We start from the raw sequence: 17,842 nt of genomic DNA, 5'->3' as shown, positions 1-17,842 counted from the left end.
TTGTTGCCTTCTCACCTGGTTTATATCGGATTCTGGGTATCAGGATTAGCCCACATGGCGCCCAGCAGCACTGCTGACCTGGCTGTTATGTTAGTGTCACACTAACCTACAGTAGTAGCCTTCGAGGGAACAGGAAATTAGCGCTTTGAATCTGCCTTCAGGACGCCCACTCTCACCCAGAGAGAGAGAGAGAGAGGTATGTATACACAAGCAGCATGTCACCCTTTGCATATGGCACATTTATTTAAGGAAAGAGTAAGAACAGCAACACAATGTGCTCGCTCTCCACACGCCTCCAAGTGACCACCCACCACATCCGCACCAACCAAGAGGTGCACCATACAGTGGACCTGCAGGCTGTTGCTTGCCTCTCACACAGATTATGTCCTCTGCTATTTAATGCTTCACGCACATGTACAATTGAATCTGACAGTGGATATTTTTAAGCCCTCTCACCTCCACATTTTTCAGCGCCGCATCTCCAAGAGGAGCTTATATATCCTGAAAGACAAGCTGTTTGCCTTTGGCCTTTTAGACCTCTGGGAGGACCAACAAAGATAGCTCTGTATGTCCTCTGTCACAACTACATGTATGTTTTCTGACTATTATTGCCTCTGCAGCAGCAGCGGCTCGTAATCTCTGCATCATGGCTGCAGGGATCTGTCGGGGATTATAGTTTTCATATAGCAGCTGCTGCAGCGACACAGAGTTTATATGAGGGATTCCTAATTTGGTGACCGAGGTGATAATGACAAAGGTTATTTATTCATGACCTCTGACCTTTGGGTTCCAACAGCCGTTCTTTCACACACATGAGCAAATACTCACACGCATGAGTCATGATATCTTATTTTCTCTCAATGCTTCATGAATGTCAACTTGGGAAGACTTAAGGTTTGTAATTTTAAAACAGGGGAAGTTAGAGGTATTTTATTACATTATAGATTGCTGCAGAATAATATGTAGTGTTTGATGAGATGAACAAAATACTGACCTTGTTGCTTTACTGTGAGCCGTATCAGTAGTGGTTTAAAATGCAGTGAAACATGAAGAAAAGGTCATTAAAATAACAACAGTTCGTCCTCTGGAGAGCATGAATGTGCTCCGACACTATCAAGGTTATGAAGTTGTGATGACATACCTCATATAAAGTTGACCGTTTGATATTGTGGTTGTTGCGGAGAGGAAAGTTGATGGTCAAATATGGAAATGGTTCATCTTCTGGGAGTTATTCATAGCAATCTGCCATGAAAAATATTAGATTTTCATATGTTTTGGTGGCAAAAGAAAACATTATCAGTCTTCTAGAAAACATAAATATCCATAACAGAGTTGAGGAGTTACATTATTATTATGGACCAAAGAGTTGGTAAAAGGTAGCCCTTGAAGGTCAGGCTCGCAGTCTTACATTATACAAGTTGTTTTTTTTAAATAACACATAAAGTGTGCTTATTTTATATGCTGATTCACCTATTTTTAGACTCAATATATATATATATATAAATGTGTCTAGGTCTGGGCACAAAAAGGGGGATTCAGGATTTCCCCACAAGAATCTTAACGTTGGAAAATAAAATACACAGAAAATGACCACTAACAGTTAAATAGTCCATTTGTACATGGTAAAGTTTATCAGCCTATTTTATCCGTAGAGTTTGGGATTTATCCTATAATTATCATTACTGTCAATGTGTACTTTATTTTTTATTATTTATTTTATTTCATTTTTTTCTTATTTTATTTTTTGTATTCTGTGTACACCTGATGTTACTCCCAATAAATTATTACAGAAAAAAATAAAATACACAGAAAATGTACACAGTGAATTAACACTTAAATTAATAAATAAAATGTGAAAAATCAAATAATAAAAAGAAATAGAGACTTTTTCCCCAAAGTTAATTATTATCCTCTGGCGTGAATGAATGTCTATACCACATGTTAAGCTAATCTGACCAGTTCTTGTAGTGATGAACAGATTTACTAACCTCATCATCACCTTTTCAACTCTTAAATAAATACAACTTTTAAATAAAATGTATCACATTGTGTGCAAATATAATTGCTGAAAGAAGACAGTGAATAAACAAACACAATGTAAACATTTAAACAAAGCCAGTAGTGCTTAATAATGGTATTTTAGATGCATGTGCTATATAACATTTTAGGGATTTAACTTATATACTTTCAATTCTATCATTTGCTTGAAATACATCTTCTTTATTATCCATTTTAATCATTGCGTCACTCTCCTGTAATACCCCCCTATTACATTACTATGCTTTAAATAACTTTTAATTAATTATACAAAGGAAGCCACAGTTTAAATCCACTTTGTTCTCACAGTGTAATAATAATAATTTGTAATTAGAGTCCAGGGAAAAAGCCAGCGGGACACTGACGTTGCACACAGCATCTCAGTCTGTCGATCTTTTAGATAGATAGATAGATATATAGATATTAACTTTATTGATCCCGAGGGAAATTAAAGTTTCCAGCATCACAGTTCCATAGTGCAAAAAATGTTAATAAAAAGGCAGTAAAAAAGTTAGTAGTGCAAAGTACAAAAAAATATACCAGATATAAAAATACAAGGAGATGAAGAAAACGGTTAAAAATGAATATGGTGCAGGGTAACAACTGTGATACAGGACTATTAAAAGGTGAATATAGTGCAGAAGAGACTGTTAAAACTGAATATAGTGCAGGGTAACAACTGAGATACAGGACTATTAAAAAAGTGAATATAGTGCAGAAGAGACTGTTAAAAGTGAATATAGTGCAGTAGAGACTGTTAAAAACTGAATATAGTGCAGGGTAACAACTGTGATACACGACTATTAAAAAAAAGTGAATATAGTGCAGAAGAGACTGTTAAAAAGTGAATATAGTGCAGTAGAGACTGTTAAAAGTGAATATAGTGCAGGGTAACAGTTGTGATACAGGACTATTAAAAAGGTGAATATAGTGCAAAAGACACTGTTAACAATGAGTATAGTGCATTATTATCTGTCCTGCAGACTGTCCTCCTTTTAATATATTTCCTACTGCTGCTGGCCCTTTAACAAAAACACATCTTTGGCAATTGACTGGTGTGAAAAAAATGTGAATGAAATCCAGCCATTCATAAAAATAGGCTGCCCTCTGCAGCTTATGATTGGTCCAAAACAGAGCCCTCATGAATAATTAATTACCCGCGGTGACACCATTGGCTGCTCGCTTTTAACTGACAGAGCGGCTCCACCAATCAGCGTGTCTTATCTCTCTTGCTGTGCCCGCCCACCCCAGGGGACAAACTGAGCGGTCCATTAACAGAAAAGCTCAGTCAAGTTTTGTGAGTCGACGGAGGAGCATCAGTTAAATCCATCGGCGATAAAATCAACGATTTACACCACTAAAACACGCGTTGTTTTTTTATATTTGTGGATATTAATACTCTATACGATATAGAGGACGTCTATAAACACAGACAAGGTAAGATAAGATGTTTATTTTTGATGAAAACTTGCTTTTTAGACGCCGTGTTGTGACGGTTATTTCTTTTCTAACGGCTCTTCTTAAACGCCGTGTTGTGACGGTTATTTCTTTCTAACGGCTCTTTTTCGAAACTGTCTTAACGGTTAATTCTTCTAACGGCTCTTTTTTAAACGCCGTGTTGTGACGGTTATTTCTTTTTTGACGGCTCTTTTTGTAGACTACAAGCTAACGCCATTTTATTAAAAGATATTTATCAACCATTCTATACATATATATATATGCTCCTATCTGTAATCTATCAATCTGTGGTGAAACAGCTGTTGTATGTGGTGTTTAAAGCCCAGTTTGAGTTGTATTTTACTGCGTGGATGTTGTGTTTTATAGCTTATCAGCGAGCTCAGGCGACTGTGTGTGTGATTTTTGTTTTTTATGAATGGACGGGAACGTTTTTTCTTTGCTCTGTGTTTCCACACGGGTCGAGTTACACTTCATTGAGAAAAACAAGGGAGGGATGGGTGGGGGAAGGGTGGAGGTGGAGAAGGAGGAGGAGTAGGAGTAGAGGCAGGCAGGAGGTGTCGGGTGAGCTTCCAGCGGCTGCCCGGTCACCCCTTCTCATACGCCAAACTTCTAACAAAAAACACCACATTTTGACATATTGGCAAAATGATAAAAGTTAGTCTGAATTTTGCAGTTTCTAAGTTTGTCTGTTTACTTTTTCTTCCATTCGGCAATGGTTGTGAAGCTGTTTGGGAAAGTTATACACCAGCTGTGTTGGTTTTTGGTGCGTTTAAGGTGCCATAATGCACATAATGTTTCAGCCTAATTGGTCATATCCTCTTAGGAACAGAGTGAAAAAAGTCTTCCAATTTCTTTTAAAGGTTAAAAGGACCATATCAGTGTGAAAAGACTATGGCTGTAGAGTGATTTTAAACCAAGAATACATTCAACTTGATTAAAAAATGTCACTGGAAAGCCCATGATGTCTTCTTTACTATACACCAGGTGTTGATAGAGTAGGTCAAAAGAGTAAAAAGATATGCATGTGGACATTCGGCTCATACGCCAAACTACTAACAAAAAACACCACATTTTGACATATTGGAGCAGTTGTGAAAGTTAGTCTGGATTTTGCAGTTTCCAAGTTTGTCTGTTAACTTTTTCTTTCATTCGGCAATGGTTGTGAAGCTGTTGTGGAAAATTATACACCAGCTGTGTTGTTTTTTTTGGTGCTTTTAAGGTGCCATAATGCACATAATGTATTTATTTTTCCTGAGGTTCAGCCTGGGAACAGAGTAAAAAAAGTCTTCCAATTTCTTTTTTTGTGATTTCCTTCCTAGTTAGGGTTAAAAGAAGGACTATTTCAGTGTGAAAAGACACAAAAATGAACAGATTATGGCTGTAGAGTGATTTTAAAACATGCCATATCACTGGAAAGCCCATGATGTCCTCTTTACAATACACCAGGTTTTTGATAGAATAGGTCAAAAGAGTAAAAGGATCTGCATGTGGACAAAATGTCCACTACAGAGGACACATATCAATGGCTCATCATACGCCAAACTCCTAACATAAAACACCAAATTTTGACATATTGGCACAGAAACCTCAAAATTCAGACTAACTTTCACCACTAAGTTTGTCTGTTTTACTTTTTCTTTCATTCGGCAATGGTTGTGAAGCTGTTAGGACAATTATACACCAGCTGTGTTGTTTTTTTAGGTGCCATAATGTACATTAGTTTTTCCTGAGGTTCAAGCCTATTTGTCTTCTCTTCCTGGGAACTGAGTAAAAAAAGAAGTGTCTTCCAATTACTTTTTTTCTGTGATTTACTTCCTATTTAGGGTTAAAAGAAAATCTTACAAGTTAGGCTTGTTAAAAGCTTTATTTTTATTGTACACTGTAGTGGACTACAGGACTATTTCAATGTGAAAAGACAAAAAAGGGATTTTAAACCAAGAATACATTCAACTTGATAAAAAATATCACTGGAAAGCCCATGATGTCCTCTTGACAATACACCATGGGTTGATTGATTGAGAGTAAAAATGTCCACTACAGAGGACAATGGGCTGGGTCTCAGGAGTATAGTTTTTTCTTAATAAAGTTACTTTTTGCCTCAGTTTTAAATGTTTTTAAGTCTCAACATCTTGCAGTTAAATTCTTGTTTTTATAGTGTGAATATCGCAAATGGAGCCAATAAAAGCATGTTAATAACTTCCTACTGTTGATTGTCGCGCTGCATATGAGGCCCACGGTGAGCTCTAATGTTATAAGTATAATGTCCTTGGCGCCTGTAATTATTGCCCAGCAGCAATCCTGTATTCGTCATCCATTAACAGGAGATTGAGGAGTGAGTCATATCACTCTGCTGAGGGAGATGTTAGAACAGAGGGCAGTGCTACAGGCTTGTTGTTGTTTTAAAGGGAACTTTTTTGTTAGTAGTGTTCCTGACTTTATAGTATAGTATAGAGTGCACTAGTAATGTCACCCAACAGTAGTTTCAAGCCTCTATAAGACGCTAATCAACTCTATGACCGGCCTTTTCTCTACTATAGCGTCGTAGTGCATGCCGTTGACCCTCTTTTTAGGTCATTTTACTCAACGTCTCCAAGCTGATTATAGTGGAAAGTAGTGCCCACAGATGGCCAGTGAGCGTGAGCTTATATAAGTGTATTACTCCATAATGACTGTGTGTTTACGTTGCGCTTGTTTCCTCTCACTCTGCACGCACGGCTCGTTTCAGAGAGAGATGTTTGTTGGTTAAATAACAGGCTTGGAAGAAGATGGTGGCCTTGTTACAGCATCAGAGTTGTGCTGCTATATAAACACAAAAATAATGAAGCCCAGCACACAGTGTGGCCTCAAAAAAATGACAATAGAAGTGACTCACAGCCCACGTCTAACGGGTTGTTGCACAAGAGGATGTTTCTCAGCATTTTTGTGACGTTTCCGACCTTGTGTTTATTTTCTAGTGACCTTTCAACGTGACCCGGGCGCTGTCGCTTTAAAGCGAACACCTCCCCCTCCCCCTATATCGGAGCCCCCCAATCACACAGATAACATGGACGGATTCTATGACCAGCAAGTCCCATTTATGGTCCCACCCAGTGTAAGTGGACGCACGCCAGCCTCTCACATCATCAACACTTTTAACCCATGGGTCTACGTTATAGATGGACCACTGTACATTTATAATACACTTATATCTTTATTGTCCTGTTGATGCTCTGACACTTCTTCGTCTTCTTCTTCCCAACAGCACAAGTCTCGCGTGGAGGAACCATCTTACAACAGGCCTGTGAACGACAGGAAAAGGAAGTTTGTGGACACAGAGCTCGCCCAGGACACAGAAGGTAAGCCGCCACAACGACATGTTCTAACATGTAATTAGAGCGACAATTAAATGGTTTGGGAACCTATTACTCAACATCTTTTACTTCTTGATTTGCAGATCTCTTCCAAGACCTCAGTCAGCTGCAAGAGATCTGGATTGCAGAAGGTATGTTTATATTTATTAGTATACTTATTTTCGTAAATGTTTCCTGCTGCTCTGCCTCTTGGCATTTCAATGGAATTTTTTTTTTTTTTTTACATCTCTTATCTCATTGGTGAACAGGATGAAATTGGGCAAGATTTAAGATTAAAGATTAACTCGATGGGAATGTGAAATATTGCTGTTTTGTGTTAGCAATTAGAGCAAAGTCCCATGCATGAGAAACTGCTGACCAAGACAGACCTATTTTAGTCTTGCCGAAATGTAGCTTTCACATGTAGCTTTTTACCTCTATTTCACCTTTTTTGGGGCACATAAAGGAATTTTTTCTCACGTGTGCAACCCTTCTCCTGTATCCTCACAGCCCAGGTGCCTGATGACGAGCAGTTTGTCCCAGATTTCCAGTCGGATAGCTGTGAGTATCTAATTTTTTATCGTTAAATCTGTGTGTGTGTGTGTGTGTGTGTCCTGAACAGATCTGCTTTTTTATATCAGTCAAACCCGGTCATGATTAAGATGTTTTTCGCCCAGCCTGGCAGAGATTCAAACCACAGTGGCAGAAAATCAAGCTACGTTTTAGCATCAGAAATGTTTCTTTTTTGCTTTGAGGGAAGTGCTTTTTTTTTTTTAGTTCCCGTCCCTGACCAAATGTCCAGGTCATCTCTCTTTTCATCACCATTCTTCGTCTTCAAAACACAGCTCTGGGGAAGGCTGCTCTCCTCCCTCCCTCCTTCCCTCCCTCTCTCTGCCTCTCTCCTCCATTTTGAGTTTAATCAGCCGATTGGCATGGGGCATCACATGAGCCAAGCCCCTAATCTGATTTCACACTTTCCCGCACTCAGGCCCTGCTGCTGAAGTGGGCTAGATTCCAGTGGATAGGGTAGCTTCGGCTCTACAGACATCGCATACCCCCAAAACTGTCCCCTAAACTCCTCCATTCAGCCTCCTGGTTTGTCTCTGCACATCTTCTTTTAGGCTGCAGCTGAGGGAAATGTTTGAATTATACCCAGTGGAGCATTTTATCAATGATCCCCCTCCTCCTCTCCGTCTTTCTGAGTTTATGTTTTGGTCTGATGCGTAGGAGGTGGAGACAGGGTGTGGTTGCTGCCTGTCATTGTCGGGGCTGCCTTGTAAATCTCGGTTAATGTGGCTGCAAACTGACCACCGGCCTCTACTGCTGGAACATATCATTGAGGTTGATGCATTGACATGTATGTATTTTTACAGAGAGAGGGGCCCCATCCAAGGTTACTGCATATAGTCGGCTCACTGTAAGGTGCTGTTGTGGTCTAGTCTTTGACCTTGTGCTGTCAGTTCGCTCTCTCTGTGTGTGTGTGTGTGTGTGTGTGTGTGTGTGTGTGATACAGAGAGTTTGGCAGTTGCTTCTGTTGCCAGGCTGCAGGCCGTTCTCGCTCACAAGTTGCCTATTCACCAAAAGCACATTTTCCGATATGAGCTACAGTCGCTAGGAAATTGATTTATGCATAACGTTGCTCAGGAGTGGAGGAGCTCTCTCAGTTTATAGGGGATGTGGTGCTCATGTTTTAGCTCTTATTCACTTTGGCGTGTGTATCGGCCGGTATCAGCAATCTCTTGCAACTTATTCCTGTTTATTTATTATTTCTTGAAGCATGTTATACTGTGTAAGTCATAATTAGCTGTGGTTTTATAGCTATAATATTATACTTGGGCTATACATCTTCTATAGTAGGCCTGTTTTACTGCAATAATATTCCAACTGGAACATTATAGGGTGGTGTGTTTAGTGTTGATAGTTAAAGTGCTTTCCTGTGTTTTTTGTAGCCTATAGTCGGGTGTCATTCAGGATTTAGGAGCAGTGTCCCAGTCAGGATGCTCCTACATACATGGTACAGGAGAGGAGTTTGCATGTAGAGTGTGTGTTTGTTCGTTCTTCCACTCACCAGTCCAGAAAAGTCGCCTCCTCATTATTTACTTCTCCCTCTGTGTGAGGAGTCTCACCCGAGCTTTCAGGTTTCACAGCGGAGCTCACGTGCCCATTGTGACTCTGCTCAGGTCCATCAGCACCGCGGGTGATTTATTTGGCCGCCGTTCCTCCGTGCCAAGGGATCCAGTTTCTGCCTGGCTATTATGTGGCGCCCCGGAAACTGCAGCCGATACGCAGAAAGCTGCAGCCAGTGTCTAATGGTTACAGCACGGGGGGAAGAAAATCATTCAGCACCATTAGATTACAGCCACACTGATTCATGGGTATTGGTATTGGCCTGCCCTAATGGGAATCAGACGAGGAGTTTGATAGCTTTTGTGTGTGTGGTGCAGTTAGTATGGTGCTACCTAGCAGTGGCGGTTGTTTTCGGAGTCGAGCGTCATTAGGGCGGATGATAAAATGCTGCTAAGTGGCTCAGTGTCAGTCGAGGGAATACACAGACGCTGTCCATACGTCCATTTATCCATCAGTTCCAAATGTGGTTAAGATAACTGCTGCACTTCTGTTTATGGCTTCAATTAGGTGATATCTGGAGTTTATCTAATGCACTGCTTCTTCTCTGTGTGTCTCCTCCGATTCAGTGATGTTTCATGGCCCGCCGCCAGCCAAGATCAAACGAGAGCTGACTCCCTCCAAAGAGTTTTCTCCCTGTCGCCAGGACAGGAGTCCCATGCCCTACGGAGAGAAGTGCCTTTACAGCTACAGGTATGGAGGGGATAATTACATTGGTAGGAGTCTATGCCACTCATCCCTCTCCGATTTAAAGGAGTTCTGACTGTGTCTCTTCCTCCACAGTGCCTGTGACAGGAAGCCCAGTCCCGGGTTCAAGCCATTAACTCCCCCCTCAACACCCGTCTCCCCTTGCGGCCCCAGCAGCACACCAGGAACGCACCCACTGGTTGAGCAGACCCCGCCTCCTCACCCCCATGTAGCCAATCCGACCCCAGGGCCGCGTCCAGTACACGTACAGCAGCCTCTAACGGCGAGCGTCAGCTCTCCCAACCAGCAAGCACTCCCAGTCCACAGCCACAGCCCGCCCTTCGCCGTGCCCTGTGCGCCCATCAACCAGGATGCCAACAACTTCTCACCTGAGCACAGGTGAGTTGAAGCTCTTTATCTGGGTGTGACGCTTTTCCTCTTAGGTTACATCCACACTGTTTTAAAAACTAAAATGATCTACGTCCAGATGAGCGCTTTAGGGCTGTTTCAGAATTATCTCCGTCTATACTACCACGCCTGAAAACACATATCACATGACCATTCACGTACACTGGGCATGCCGGTGTAAACAGGAAGCGTCATCGATTTTAAAGGTCTCTGTTTCTGTCCATCTAGACTCAAACACAACCCTGAAGTTTTAAAACCAAAACGGGGTCAGCAAGGGTTTCAAATGTCTCCGTTTTAGGGGCTTGAAAACGCCGGAGTAGTGTAGACGCTAGACATAAACATAGCAAAAGTTGTGCGTTTTAAAACGAAAACGGATTAGGATGTAGCCTTAGTGCTTCATTTAGTGTTTCTGAAAAGAGACTTAATCCCGTTGTCTTGTCACTTTCCCGCCTGTCTTCAGGTTCCAGCGGCAGATGTCGGAGCCATGTCTACCGTTTCCCCCATCAGAGAGTCAAGGGCGCCCCCAGTTCTTGCCCCAGCCTCCCAGCAACAACAACAACAACAGTCTGCCACGTGACGGCCGGCCGCCGTACCACCGCCAGATGTCAGAGCCGCTGGTAGCCGTGCCACCGCAGGGTTTCAAGCAGGAGCTCATCGACCCACGATACGCAGAGCAGGGTGTCCCCACCATGGGCCCCCCGGGTCCACCCCAGGGCCCCCCGCGTCAGACCGCTTTCCACCCCATGGCCATCAAACAGGAGCCTCGCGACTTCTGCTTCGATTCTGGTGAGTAGAGAACGGTAGTTGTTCAGAAAATACGTAGGGCTGTCAAAGTTAACGCAATAATAACATGTTAACATAAATTTACGCTACTATTGTTAGAAAGGAAGAGGAAAAACTGTCATGGCCATTTTCAAAGGGGTCCCTTGACCTCTGACCTCAAGATATGTGAATGAAAACGGGTTCTATGGGTACCCACGAGTCTCCCCTTTACAGACTTTATGACAATCACATGCAGTTTGGGGCATTTTGAACACATGAAAATGTGCGATTACTTTGCGATTAATCACGATAAACTATGGACAATCATGCGATTAATCGCAATTAACTATTCTAATCAATTGACAGCCCCTAAAAATAAGTTGAGAGGACGTCTCCATGGAGCTTTCTGCATATCTATTTCTCTGCTCTTGCAAAGCGAGGACGTCCATCGCTCGCTGTGAGAAAGTAGAGCAGGGCAGAGAGTGACGAATGTGCATGGCCATGTTTGTTCTGGGCGCTAACACACTCCTGTGAGTTTTAGCATGCAGCAGAGGCCAGGTGCTCATTTCAAACACACACACACTCCCTCAAAGCCTAATCTGCATCATTCCTCCAGAGTCACGCCAATAAAGTAAAAGTGGGTCCTTTATCTCAGCCTAAGCCTCCGAGGGCAAAAAGTAAATGGGTCATCCAGTCAGGTGCGGCGAGCCTCTTCGCTGCTGAGCCCTACCTGGAATAGATCTCGGCCAGCGCCCTCGGAGGACTTAGTGACCTGCAGCACAGCAGGTTGGAAATTCTTGGTTTTTACAGAATACACAAGAGGCCAAACGGTGCCAGCCAGTCCTCTCCAGAAAGCCTCGTCAAACAGCAACGGCAGAGCTGCTGTTTACTCGCTTGGTTTAAATCAAACAAGCCAGAGCGACTGCCGGTGCATTGTTTGATCCTAACGCCCACACGCCCAGCTGTTGTCCCCGCTCTGATGCATTAACATCCTCTTTTCCTGAAACTCTGCAACAACTTCTTTTTTTTTTAATTTAATCTTTTCTCGCTCGCTCACTCTCATATACTCTCATTCCTTCTCTGCCTGGTGGGCGACCGGCTGGCCGGCCAGTGATGTAATGACAAATCCTCTTAGCCTCTTATGGCCTTTTAAATACCTACGTCACAGGCCGAGTATCTCTAGATGGGTGGAAGAAGTGCTTGTTCAGCATAGCAACAAGCAACATATTGTTGCTCCAGCGTTGGTCTACAGACGATGACAACTAGGGCTGAGAAGAAACACCAATCTCCTGATTCGATACTGTCACGATACTTGGAAGCTGATTCGATATTCTGAATTATTGCGATTTTTTAAAAAACTTTTTTAACACTAGACTATGGAAAAAAGTTGAATCATACACTTCCGGGGACGTTTAATTAGGAAAATATCTAAATTAATACAGTAAAAATGTTTGATTTTCAGCATGTATGTAGTCAGAGATGTCCTAAAGTGAAATATATCAGTCACTGTCACTGGAATTATTTGTTATTATTTTTTTCCAGCAAACCAAAAATCAAAGACATTTCCATCACAATTTAGTGGTATTTTCTTTTTAATTTATAAGGGACATGTAATGTTTTTTACTTTTTGTGAATATAATCCAATCAATCTTATTCCATAGTTCCTGATTTTGAAAACCGGACGTAGTCACACGCGTATACTTCCGCTAACTTCGCCAAGTCCGTCGCTAGCTCTCCCGTCAGTATAACGCCATGTATGTAGATATAAAGCACTAATTTAAATCTAGAACTGCAATAATTAATCGATTAGTCGTCGACTATTAAATGAATCGCCAACCATTTTGTTAATCAATTAATTGGTTTGAGTGAGTTTCAGAAAAAAAGGTAAAAATTCTCTGATTCCAGCTTAATTTTTACCACTTTGTTTTTTAGTTTTCAAATTTAAAAAAAAAAAAAATTATACAAAAGTACAGTTAAACATTTTTCATCTTTTTTTGTTAAGGTATCAAAAAAATAGACAAAATCAAGTATAATAAGATAATCCCCATATTAAAATAATAATTTAAAAAATAATAATAAAATTAAATAATAATAATAAAAAAATAACAATAGAGAAGGTGTTTTTAAGTAATCGAGAAAAAAATTGACAGATTAATCAACTATGAAAATAATCGTTCGTTGCAGCCCCATCTGAATCCATTATCATACCAGAATTTTTGATGGAGGACGTTTCCAAAGTTTCTCTTTGACTCCTTTCTTTTCTCTGGTCAGACTTGGCCAATAACGATTACTTCCTGCAGACTCCTTAAGTGAGGACAAGAGGAGACAGAGACTTAAGGAAACACTTGCTCCAGATTGATCTCTGGTTGTCTTATCAGTAGACAGGAAACAGAATAATGGATAGGGGGGAGAGTTGGCGATGGAGACGGTCGGGACGCACTGCAGAGACGCTGCGAACGGAAGACAGGCCTTGACCCCTCGGGGGGAGGACTGGCGTAACTCGATTGTCATTGAGATTTAATACAGCGACCATGGTGCTAATCTTATTTAAAGGCTTGGTGGACATGCGTGGGATGTTGTGCGCTGTCCAGTGTACTCTCATCTAAGCTTTAGTGTGTGTTTGAGATTGGGCCTCCTTTACACCCATACTGTATATGTATCAATGTGACTTAACACACTAATATAGCTTGGACGCCTCTATAAACATAGAGCAAACTGCAGATGAGTATGAAAGCTGTGTACACGGTGGCAGAGATCCAAATATATCCGTCAGCTGCGAGGTGGATTTTGATGCATTACACATTTGATAAAACAGCGAGGATGTCTCTGGTCTAAATTTACACACCCGTCTTCTTTGTTTACAGAAGTGCCTAACTGTCAGTCATCGTTCGGGAGAGCGGGGAGCTTCTACCAAAATAACCATGAAAGTAAGTTATTGTTTGTCTTTTTATGTCTCAGAATAATTTCATTAGTAAAGTGACCCCGAACCTGGCGACTTTATCGAGCTGCTGAAAGCTCAGCGTCGGTCAGCGGCATTGAAATGACAGCTCAAGGAGGGAAGTGAATCTACCAATGAACTTGAGTGTAGCTGCTCCACACATTCAGTACATTTCTCACATCAGCAGCTGGCAGAAGCTCCGCACAATTCAAGCTTTCCACTCTTGGGTAGCCGCCCAGATATATTGCTTTGCATGCAGTTTGGATCTCAGGGTTGAATGTGGTCACTGGTGTCAGAACAAAAAGCCTCTTTCCCACGCTCTATCTGCTGTTCATCCCATTTATGTTGCGTTTCTTTCTTTTTGTCTGTTGCAGGCTTCTCCTTTGACAGAGATACTCAGCTGTACTTTGACGACACCTGCGTGGTCCCTGAAAGATTAGAAGGTAAGACGTTTGATAGTAAAATGTACCTTAAAGGGAGATTTGTCAAGTATTTAATACTCTTATCAACATGGGAGTGGACAAATATGCTGCTTTATGCAAATGTATTATTAAAAATCAATTAACAACACAAAACGATGACAAATATTGTCCAGAAACCCTCACAGGTACTGCATTTAGCATAAAAATATGCTCAAATCATAACATGGCAAACTCAAGTCCAACAGGCAACAACAGTTGACTTGACTATGACTTGCCCCAAACTGCATGTGATTATCATAAAGTGAGCATGTCTGTAAAGGGGAGACTCGTGGATACCCATAGAACCCATTTTCATTCACATATCTTGAGGTCAGAGGTCAAGGGAGCCCTTTGAAAATGGCCATGCCAGTTTTTCCTCGACAAAATTTAGCATTAGTTTGGAGCCTTATTTAACCTCCTTCCCGACAAGCTAGTATGACATGTTTGGTACCAATGAATTCATTAGGTTTTGTAGTTTAATATGATGCCAGTATCTATGAGCCCGCTACAACCTAAAAGTCGCAACTTGCATTAAAGAAATTAGTGGCGTTAAACTTAATGCAATAATAATAACACAAATTTCTTTTGACAGCTCTCAATATAACCAAAGATTAGTGCACAAGTACTAGATATTGTTTGCCTATAAAGTTGGCTACTGTGGACATTTTCTCATGGTGCATAATGAACAGCTAGTCCTCTTCACAGTCACCATCTGGCAGGAATGTCTCACCACACTGTGGCCGTGCTGGAGTACAGTGCTGACTTCTTCTACTCTCTCTCCTCTTTTATTCCTCTCTACTCTCTCTCCTCCTGCTCTTTCTTCCACTCTCAGGTAAAGTAAAACAGGAACCGTCTGTCTACCGTGACGGACCCCCCTACCAGCGCCGCGGCTCCCTGCAGCTCTGGCAGTTCCTGGTCACATTACTGGACGACCCGGCCAACGGCCACTTCATAGCCTGGACCGGTCGTGGCATGGAGTTCAAACTCATTGAGCCCGAGGAGGTCAGTCTTCTGTCCACTTCTGCCCCTCCTAAAACAAAGTTACTACATATCAGTTCTCTGTAGCTTATAGCTTTGTGTTCATGTGTGTTGTGTATCCTCAGGTGGCTCGTCGCTGGGGCATGCAGAAGAACAGACCGGCCATGAACTATGACAAGCTGAGCCGCTCACTGCGTTACTACTACGAGAAGGGCATCATGCAGAAGGTAAAGGCACGTTCACCCCTTTTCCTTTCTCTCCCTCTACCCGCCATCTTCCCCCCAGCAACGCTGTGCTAACTCATTTCCGCATTCCTGCACTAGTCTATTTACTCAAGTCCTAAATTTGATATGAATGTCTCAGTCATGGAATCAGACTACTAATCCCTTGAAATGACACATTAATAAATATGATGGTATTGCATGCACACAGAGTGTATTAATCAGGATGCTTTAATATGTTAGTGAAACATGTCTTTTGTCTCGTTTCTCAGGTGGCCGGTGAGAGGTACGTGTACAAGTTTGTGTGCGACCCCGAGGCTCTCTTCTCCATGGCGTTCCCCGACAACCAGAGGCCCAACCTGAAGGTGGACCCAGACAGCCTGCCTGGGATGGACGATGACACCGTGCCCCTCACCCACTACGAGGACAGCGCTCCCTACCTGCTGGACGCCGGCGAGCAGTGCGTGGCAGGCATGCCCTTCCCAGACGGCTACGGCTACTAATGAGCGGCGTGGGGTCGCGACGCACAACACACACGCAAAAAAAACACTCCCAAAGTCTCTCGACGCCCCCCACCCCCTCACCCACTCTTAAAATCCAGAGCTGGAACTGCTGAGCTGCTTTGGAAGGAAAAACCCTCGCGCTCTGCTCCTTCACGGTTTCCTCTTCCTGCTCCCTGGAAATAAAAACTCTGTAAGCTCCCGAAGCGAAGAATGAATGAGGGAAAAAGCTCCTCTACCGAGATAGAGAGCGGGTTGTGAAACCAGCGAACTGGACTGCAAGGGGCTGCTGTTGCTACGGAGACCAAACAAAGCGAGGCCACACGCCGCCAACTTTAAATGAACTGCCCCCCCCCCTACTTTGTACAAGACTGCAAGAGATGTTGCATTTCTGATTTTGTGACAATCTGCTTTTCTTAAAAACAATCGCAACAGAGTAAAAAAATATAAAGTTTAATGAGATCTTCTAAATGCAGCACTATTCGATAGTTGCCTTTTTGGGTCCCCCCCATTTTTCATGTCGCCACATCCGAACTGCAAGATCCGTGAAAGGGCTTTAATTTGCAAAAAAAAAAACGGATTTGACAACAAAACAAAACATATTCTAAACCCACAAATCAGTTTGTTTTCTGTAGATAGAACTACTTTCTTTTTTGTTTTAAATACGCCAGCTGTTCTTTTTTAGAGACCCAGAACTCTCAGGTTTCTGGGGCGTTGCTGTATTTCAAGGCTAGTCGGTTGGGCTGCTCTCGTGTAAAATGTGTAAAAGTTTTAATCGTTCTGCCCGTGTAAGAGATTGTATCTGCTTCCCTTTAGCGACTGCATCCCCCAAGGTAGGAGCCCACAGTCTATACAGTACACTCCTCTCACGTCTGCTCATCACTGCTGGGTCCTTTTATTGCTCAACTTTTAGAGATGATTAGCACTCCCATCTCCTCCATTTCAAAAGGGATACATAAGTACATATTTTCCCAGAGGAATTCATTATTATGTATGATAAACGTTTTTTGTATTTCTGTCTGGATGTTTCCTTGGCAGTGTACTTACTAGTTGACCTCTGATGCACCAGTATGGCAGGAGCATCAGGATGTTGCATGCAAAATAAAAAAGAAGGGTGAACCTTCTTTTTTGGACACAAGTCGTCACCCGGAGACTTCTGCTTCTCTTTGCATGGTGTAATCAGTCGAGACTGTGTGTCCACTAACATATCGCTTTACTGTCTCTGGACAAAGAAGATATTTGTGATATTCTCTGCATTTTTTTTTTTTTTGTGTGTGTGTGTGTTCATTATCTATGTTTCTGAATGGGGGGCGAAGACATATAAAGTATATATTTTTGCTATAAGGCTGCATTTGTTTTGATTTTAATGTATAAGCTGTATAGTTCTGGCTCTAATAGACAATGTTTTACCTTTTTAAAACCCCGATCCTAATGATGCTACTACTGCAGACTGTTTCTTTAAGAAGCCTCGAGGATGGAGAACGGATGAGAAGATGTTATTATCTTGCCGATAAGTGTGTGTGAGAGAGAGAGAGAGTGCGTGTGTTTGAAGGCCGGAGTTCCACCAAAGGCCACGGTGAAGAAGACACACATGATATCATGGGATCCACCAGAGGCACAGGGATTGTCTGCACTTGTATAGGCTTCAGTCCCCTCCCCTCACAACGTGTTTCTTACACTGCTGAGTTTATGATAATCTGTACTGGGTACAATAAACGGTCCTTTATGCTTCACTGCCTGCAGTCCTGGTGTGTTTCATAATATCCTCAACTCAACCCCCTCCTGCTCGCTCTCAGCCGGTCAGCTGACTGGTTGCTGTGGTCTGGCAGTCACTGTGCTTGACCTGGCTGATCTCTGAGTCACATGCTTCTCCTCACTCTCTCTCGGATACATTTCTTGGTAAATGATTACTCTCTTTTAACATTTTAACCTGCGGCGA

The 17,842-nt window shown here is 42.2% G+C and overlaps 1 protein-coding gene across 2 annotated transcripts; it reads left to right on the top strand.

Annotated features, from left to right (window-relative positions):
• Window positions 1-3,323: 3,323 nt before the first annotated feature.
• etv5a (ETS variant transcription factor 5a) lies at window positions 3,324-17,636 on the top strand. 2 transcript variants are annotated; one of them, XM_074657558.1, is made up of 13 exons: window positions 3,324-3,474; window positions 6,450-6,586; window positions 6,737-6,830; window positions 6,929-6,976; window positions 7,335-7,385; window positions 9,518-9,641; window positions 9,732-10,034; window positions 10,504-10,829; window positions 13,670-13,732; window positions 14,118-14,186; window positions 15,037-15,206; window positions 15,308-15,409; window positions 15,676-17,636. In XM_074657558.1, exons 2-13 carry the CDS (start codon window positions 6,539-6,541, stop codon window positions 15,904-15,906), a joined length of 1,629 nt encoding a protein of 542 aa, XP_074513659.1. In that variant the 5' UTR covers window positions 3,324-3,474; window positions 6,450-6,538; the 3' UTR covers window positions 15,907-17,636. The 2 variants fall into 2 exon arrangements, with proteins under 2 accessions (XP_074513659.1, XP_074513658.1); XM_074657557.1 differs by having other exon boundaries at window positions 15,308-15,415.
• The last annotated feature ends 206 nt before the right edge of the window (window positions 17,637-17,842 follow it).

Source organism: Sebastes fasciatus, chromosome 14 (assembly GCF_043250625.1).
Source record: "Sebastes fasciatus isolate fSebFas1 chromosome 14, fSebFas1.pri, whole genome shotgun sequence".
Classification (NCBI taxonomy): Eukaryota; Metazoa; Chordata; class Actinopteri; order Perciformes; family Sebastidae; genus Sebastes; species Sebastes fasciatus.
The sequence above is the reverse complement of the archived record's forward strand: the minus strand, read 5'-3'. Positions and strand labels throughout refer to the sequence as shown.

Coding starts and splice junctions, on each gene's coding strand:
- etv5a (XM_074657557.1), top strand. CDS start 6,539: ATGGACGGATTCTATGACCAGCAAGTCCCATTTATGGTCCCACCCAGT. Junction 6,831..6,928: donor GCTCGCCCAGGACACAGAAG/GTAAGCCGCCAC, acceptor CTTGATTTGCAG/ATCTCTTCCAAGACCTCAGT. Junction 9,642..9,731: donor AAGTGCCTTTACAGCTACAG/GTATGGAGGGGA, acceptor CTTCCTCCACAG/TGCCTGTGACAGGAAGCCCA.